Genomic DNA, 7,427 nt, shown 5'->3' with positions numbered 1-7,427 from the left:
TTGAGGGGGCAAACTTTGAAGCCTAGATGCCTCTGGGGTTGCGCGGCAGAGCGCGGCTGCTCCTCCAGGCACCTGTCGCCGCCCTCCCCCCGGCGCTGCCGCCTTCCGCGGGGGCGGCCGGCCCCGCTGCCGCCGACCGCCGAGGCGGCGGGCGCTGCGGCCGCGGGTAGGGCGGGCGCGCCCCCATGCGGGTCCCGGGCTGGGGCTCGCCGGCGGCAGGCGGGAGCCGGGCGGCGGCCGGGCGGTGCTCTCCCGCCGCCTGAGTGGGCGCGGCGCGGGACGGCGGCGCGGGGTGCCGGGAGCCATGGGCTATTGCAGTGGCCGGTGCACACTGGTGGCCGTGTGCGGCGCGCAGCTGGTGAGTAGCGGCGGGGGCGGCCCGCGGAGGAGGGGGGGGGAAAGGAAGGCGCGCGGGAGGGAAGGAGGGAGGGGGTGATGGGGTGGGTCCCCCGCTGCCCGGAGCGGGAGCCCCGCGAGCGGCGGTGGGGGGGGGGAGGGCAGCACCCGCTCTTTGGGCGAGGAGAGGACGCGTGGACTGGCATGGGGATCCGCGTGAGGCGGCAGGGTGGGAAAAAGGGGCTGTGTTACAGGTAGTTTGGCGGAGGCTGTGCCAGGGAGGCTGCGGTGGGCTCACGGCGGAGTTAATAAACTCGGGCAGTTCTCCCAAGCGCTGACTCAAGTTGGTACCTCGTTTCCTTTGGCTGGCCCTACGTAAGGCAGGGACGCGGCCGTGTCAGGGGTGATGCGCAGCTTGTAAACAGTTTGCCATACAGGTGTGTGTCTGTGTGAAGTTATCACGCCTGAGCTCTTCTGCAGATATGTATCATTTTTTTTCCCTTTCAGACTTATTGTCCAATGTATGTTAACACTGTATCATTATGGTGCTACAGAACCAAAACAATTATGTATTTATATTTACCTTTGGAGGAAACATGTGGCAAAACTCGTAAGCTCAGCTACCAGCAAAACTAAACTGAGTTTAAAAAGTAGGCACTGTGATACAATAACAAAGAAAGTGCCTAAAAATAGATCTGCTTAGCAAGATGGTTAGTCTGTGCAATTGTGTTGTGGCACTTTCAAAGAGACAGGGTTTAAAGTTAAGAAACTAATGTCCCTTCCTGTAATGTATATGTGGATTATTTTATTGTTGTGAAATCAGATACATGATATATAGAGTTCCTATAGATTTGGATGCAGTAATGCACAGATAAAGACCTATCAATTGAATATGTCCCATTTCTTATTTTCATTAGACCAAATGTTGATGTGGTGGCAGAACAGGTGCTGGAAGCACCTTTGTTAAGCAGTTAACCTCATAGTAGAAAGGAAGTATTTCTTGCTACTTCATCCCTATACCTCTTGCTGAATAGTTTTGTTGAGAAAGTATAAATAGCAACCAGCATTGTTGCCAATTTGTTTCCTGCAGACAGATACCAAGAGAACTACAGAAGAAAACACCTAATAGATTTCAGGGACCAAAATCAGTAAAACAGTGCATAGGAAAGAAAGATGTGTTAGCAGATCAGAAATTCAAAATGCCTATGGTCTTTTTATAAGTTGTCGTCAACCCCTAATCGTTTTGTATTCTGGAAAACATTTTATTTATATATACTGTTCTTCACCTAAGTTATCTAATTCTTTGTAACTGGTTGTATCTTATCAGAAGTGATTTATTCATGCACATAGTCTAAAAAAAGAATCTTGAATAGTAGTACTGAATCTTGAGTGGAATGGTAGGAATGTAACCTTTTCCAGCAATTTGGAAACATAAAATTAGTGACTGAAGTTCTTCAAATCTATTTAAGTTTCAGAGGCATAGTTTTCTTTCTTTTTTTTTTTTTTTACTGCAAAGGGAACAAAAAATGGTTTAAATTGTACATCTTAAAGATCGAAGATTGACTTTTGCTTTTTTTTTAATGCATTCAACAACCAGGAGGTTGTGATGACTATAGAATGTGCTAAGATGTTAAATTATTACTGTTTTGAAAGTCTGTGAAGGAAAACATATTTGCTAATTCATGTTGACAAAAATACATGCAGAACTCATAGTAAAAACATCAACAGAAATGCCCGTAGGAATATATCAGCAGGTGGATGAGCAGGTAAGCTAATGTACAATTACTAGCATTACTGTAGCATAACTGGAAGCTTTCTACAAGTGTCTCTAAAATAAAAGGTCAAATAAATACATTTTTTAAAAATAAATGCTGTTTTCTGGAGTAGCTTGAGCGAAATTTTAACAGAACCATAAACTGAAAGCAAACTTCAGTATTTTTATTGAGCAAGAAAAGGATGTGTTAGCAGCAATGCAAACCTCTGAATCACACTTGGCCTGTGTAATGACATTCAGATAGCTTAAAAGCAGGAATAATCATTTGCATGAGAAAAAGGAGATGGGAATGGAAAAAAATTATGCACTTTATTAAAATCACATGTCATATACCTTCGTGTATTATATACCATCAGATGGGAATAGATCATGAGTTTTAAGTCAAGATTTAACTCCCCTTAGTAGGCCCATGGGTGATTAATCAGTTGTCACCAGTTTTCTAGGTAAAGACTATTTAAGGGAACAAATACTGTCAAGATTCATCCTAGAATTAGCAGCCACATTAATGCAGATGCATATTCAAAAACAAAGGATCTAGAAGTTGTCTGGCCTGAGGAGATGGATGTGGGAAGCATTTCTTCAATGATAACCATACTTTAAAAAAATGCATAAAAGTTATAATGTGAAGATTATGTGTTACTGATACCTGGGATACAGCTTTAAAATGGTTGTATTTGAGTAGAGAGTATACTTTTGTTTGAGGAAAAAAAGTTGTTAGAAAGGTTTGGGTTTTTTTTAAATGTAAATATATTCTTCAAATACTGCAAAGCTAGGGTGTGGAGATCTAATTGGTCTTTGTAGGCACTGCACAATAAATAATACTGTGGAATACTGCAGTTCATTAGAGAGGCTGTTGCATGTTGTGTATGTATAAATGATGTAGATGTCGCAAATGGACAGAAAAGGTGGTTGTTTCAAGTACTGGTGCTGGAGTAGAGCTCCATCAGTTTGAGAGACCCTGCACAAGCAGAATTTTTTTTGTAAATGCATTTTTAGTGCTTATAGTTAAGGCAACATACTGTACCATCAGTTTATCAGAAACCTCAAGGAATGCTTCTGCTCTCAAGGGCATACTGATCATTGCTTTCTGCTTATTAACATACATATACCTTCCTGTTTGTGCTCTCATTTGCACTATGGAAAACAACCTTTGACAGCTCATTTTCATCTGCTTTTGTAGCCAATGAGAAGAATTAACAGTAAATAAGAGCTAATTTTGCTTATGTCAGGAACAAGGCATCGCCTTCTCTGTGCAAATTAATTATCTCAAAATATGTTTTCATTTTTTTAAGGTACTAATTTTGGTCTCTTTTGTCCTTTTTCCTTCTGAAGAGAATCCCAGGCATAGGTGCTCTGCTGGTTTTTGTTCTGTGTTAACTATCCTGGTTGCAAGGAAAGAATTCTCTGCTGTTGCATTTTGTCCTTTAAACCTCTTTATTTTTGGGTGTCTCCTTTCTATTAATAGCTTACATCAGTAACACTAATACCTTGTTGCCTTGTCTTCTTAATACCAAGAACAGCAAAGGTGAAACTGCCAAGATTATTGTGCTTTCTGGAAGTCTTCAAGAACCCCACAGAAACCAATTTTCTAACTTTTTCCCTGCCCACTAGTGCTGCTTGGGAAACTTGGAGCCTGACAAAACAGTTAAAAGTACTGCCTGTTTTCAGCTTAGAAGGTCTCCTCCCAAGTGCAGTGATGCAAAAGGACAACATTTCATAAGGAAAGTCTCCAATAATCATTGCCTTATTGTTTCTATCCATGAGGCAAAGTTTGCCATACTCCTAAGGCTGATTAGATGACACATAATTCAGCCTTTACCCTCTCTTCTCTCAGTTTCAGTCTGAATTTACTGAATTTATTTATATAATTAATTATTAATTATATAATTAATTTTGTATATTTATATAATTAATTTTGCCTGTTCTTTTTCTTTTCTTCTTTTTTTTTAAAGTAAATTGTAACTCAGATATTCCAACTGAGTATTATAAACTACATAAAATTTATAAACAAGGAGCATATATCCAAAAGGTCGATTAGTGATGCTGGGGTACTCAATCTGATGCTCTAAACCAAGCATTTATTATAATGGGCACATACCCCCAGTTTCTGAAAATAGGTGTCTTTCACCAATGTGTGGCAATTGTAGTTTCTCCTTTCCCTTGCTGACAGCTCAAAGTTGGGGCCATAAGCACACTGGCACACAAACCTGGTAGTGTTTCTTAATGAACTCATTCTGTTACAGTTCTGGCTGAAGCCACTGTCCAGGTCTGTCATATTGACCAAAAAGAATGGAATAGACGCCCAGATTTGGTTGCTTTTGCTAACATAGGCCCAATCTTTTTTTTTTTTTTTGCTTTGAGCTAATGAAAAAACAAAACGGTTTGTATAGAATGTTCTTGTTCTGTGCTCTTATGCAAGTGAACAATGCTGATTAAGAGAACGTTCAAATACTTTGTTTCAAAAACTATATCAGCTGAAGTAATTTCTGTACTAAACTGTGATACAAATGTCCATAAACACGTATTTAACTGCCTGTTGGACATGAAGATACCTATTTGATCTGAGCAGGTAAAGTGGTGGAACCACTCAAACCCAGGAAATGAATTACATAAAAGCTGGAAAGCAGTTTCTATCATATGTTTTCTGTGACAGCAAATGTCATGACAGATGCCCATAATCTATATTGCACACTTGATATACGATTGAAGAGTGTCTTGTTCTTTTCCAATTCTCGCTTGCATTGTTAAACATTGGTATATGTAACCACAGAGAACAGCTACAGAGAAAAAACCTGTCTTAGTGATCAGTCCTGTAAAGTTTTGGGTTGCCTTTTTTAAACATGAAGAGTAAACATTCTTATGCTTGTTCACACAGTTCAGGAGTGGTGATCATCACAAGTTCTAGTCTATATCACAAGTCTAGCTACAAGGTTTAGCTTGGTTTAATACTATGAATATCCTTTCTTGAGGAAAACCTCATATTTTAACAGTTTGCAGGTTGAATTGTCTCTGGACTTTCAGAGAGTGAAGTTTGCTGGAGTAGAGCTCAGGTCCCACTAAGTGCAAAGCAAAGGCATTCACAGCAGATACTCCCTGGTATTAGCTACCCTGAAGCATTATGCAGTGAAGAACATATTTTGTTAATGTAGGGTCTTACACCATGCATAGCATCTGGGTAATTTCCTATAGCACACCACACCACATAACCAGTGGACTTAGCATGTCTGGCTTTTTTTCCACTTTTGTTACAGAGAAGCAGTAGTGAAATTTTTGGGTTTTGCTTTTTATTGCTGGGTTTTAGTGAGAGTTTCTTTTCTTTTTGCATATGTATTTTAATTGTGTTTCATTGTCTCTGCTGCCAGTGGTTTTCAATAGCAGCTTTAGGAAACAAGTGTCTGCGATGGAAAATTCTGATGACATGTACACGTTCCTACATTTTCTGCTATCAAAAGGGGAATTAAAAACATAGGCTTTTCATCTGGAATGGAAAGTGATGTTGTTGCTGTGCTTAACCTGTGGATCTGTAGTTTTATCAATCTGCAAAAAGTAGAAAGACTTGGTTTCTGTGTTTTGGATAGTATTTAAATATAAGTGCTGCCTTTGAAATTGTGACTATGTCAACAATTTTGTGCCTGCCTTCCTTAATGTTCTACTTCTTGCTTTGTTTCAAATTTGATAGAAAAGTGAAAGTCTTAGTTTCATTGTATCTAAAAGCGTGTGATCCTACTACCAGTGAAAAGGAAACAGTCCTGTGAATAGCAGACTTTCAGCAGATGTGTGTTTGAGAGCTATTGTATGACAATAACGGGTAGATTTTGAGGTGTTGCTGGAAATATATAAAACAGGAACTTGGTAATGAATTCAGAGAGCCAACATCATCTCTTGTTGTGAAAAAATATGTAGCAACATTTTTAGGTTTGTGAGACCTTGGTAGAAAAATAAACACTTTTTAAAAAAAAAATTCTGTTTTTGAGATAAAATATCAGTGATTCATTACCAAACTGTTTTTGTGTTTTTTTTTTCCCTTGTATAACTTGAGGTCAGAAATAGTGATGAATACAAAAAAGTGGATGTCAAAGGTAATGGTCCATTATATAATTTAATTTTAGTGCTTGACATTCACTACGAATGGTACAGTTTTATTTTTCATAGAAATGTGAATGTATAATAATCGTAAGTAATCATCATGCTCTTCAAGCAAAGCAGAGTATGTTGTTTTAAGTTACAGATGTAAAAGATTTCTGACTATTTGAATAACTGGTTTAATTCACTGCTTTTGGAAGCTGAAGTCCTTTAGAGTTCAGTGAGCCGACTCAACATTCAGATACTGTGGTGTTTGGTAGGAATGAAAGGTTGAAATAGACTGAGAGAAGTTGAATAAACTACCTGAATGTAAGTACCTAGAATATCTAAGAAAGCTACTCTTCCTGTATAGCCATGAATAGAATCTTTGACAGTAGAAGTTAATTTCATATTGACAGAGATTTGAGCTAACACCTTGAATGATGAGTGCAGGGTGTTATGTTTTTGTTTTTTTCTTTTTCCTGTTGCTTTGCAAAAAGCACTAAGTAAGCATTTTAAAAATACACTAAAAGCTCTCTGTAGTCAGTCTGTAGTCAGTGGAGGTAAATCTCTCGTTCTGTAGTCAACAGAAAGGAACAGGTTCTGTGGTTCAAAACAGAAACGTAATATTTTGATGGTGGTGGCTTTTCGGTCCTAGACTGAGCTGGAGAATGTACACAGTGCAAAGTGCAGCAGATAAGATTTGTAAACGACTACTTGGTGACTTGTTCCAGGAAAGAATCTAAATCCATATGGGATCTTCTCAATGTTATGGTGCATTTGATGACACAGATGTCAACATCCAGTTTCAGTTAGTATGAAATTTTTAGAAACTTTCCTGGGCTTAGGGACTGGAGAGATTCAGCCAGTGTTTGCTCTGGAGGCTGATGTCACTGAACTGATTTGTGTACACCAATACACTCCAAACTGCCTTTTTGGTCCCGTTGTTCCACCGAGCTCAGGAGATTAATCTGGATGTAAAATGCCAAAAGACACAGCTGTTCCCAGTGGTGTTTTACAGAAGGTATGTCAGAAATCTTGAATTTCTGAAGAATTTAATTAATATTCTGAATTTAAGTGAATTTTATAGACAATAACCATAGTGGGTATTTTCAGATTTGGATGGGGAAAAGAGTTGGTGACCTGACTAAGTCAGAATAATCTCTCTAGCCTTCTAAGTGGTCAGAAGAGGGACTCCTTAAGGGGGTAGGTCAGAGTGCCTAATGTTGTTTCTTGCCCTTAACTGGCCATTAGA

The 7,427-nt window shown here is 39.4% G+C and overlaps 1 protein-coding gene across 2 annotated transcripts in view; it reads left to right on the top strand.

The window, feature by feature from the left end:
• The first annotated feature begins 244 nt into the window (after positions 1-244).
• Positions 245-7,427, top strand: part of NKAIN2 (sodium/potassium transporting ATPase interacting 2) — a 561,131-nt gene continuing 553,948 nt past the window's right edge. For both annotated transcript variants that reach the window (XR_003535639.1, XM_027692020.1), the window contains exon 1: positions 245-358. Coding sequence is in view for 1 of the 2 variants with exons in the window: in XM_027692020.1 (XP_027547821.1) it covers positions 305-358 (54 nt within the window). In the remaining variant the exon portion in view is untranslated. The remainder of the gene's footprint in view (positions 359-7,427) is intronic.

The sequence above is a fragment of the Neopelma chrysocephalum genome, unplaced genomic scaffold (genome assembly GCF_003984885.1).
Source record: "Neopelma chrysocephalum unplaced genomic scaffold, ASM398488v2 Primary Assembly neopelma1_23, whole genome shotgun sequence".
Taxonomy (NCBI): Eukaryota; Metazoa; Chordata; class Aves; order Passeriformes; family Pipridae; genus Neopelma; species Neopelma chrysocephalum.
This window is presented reverse-complemented; position numbering and strand designations above follow the sequence as displayed.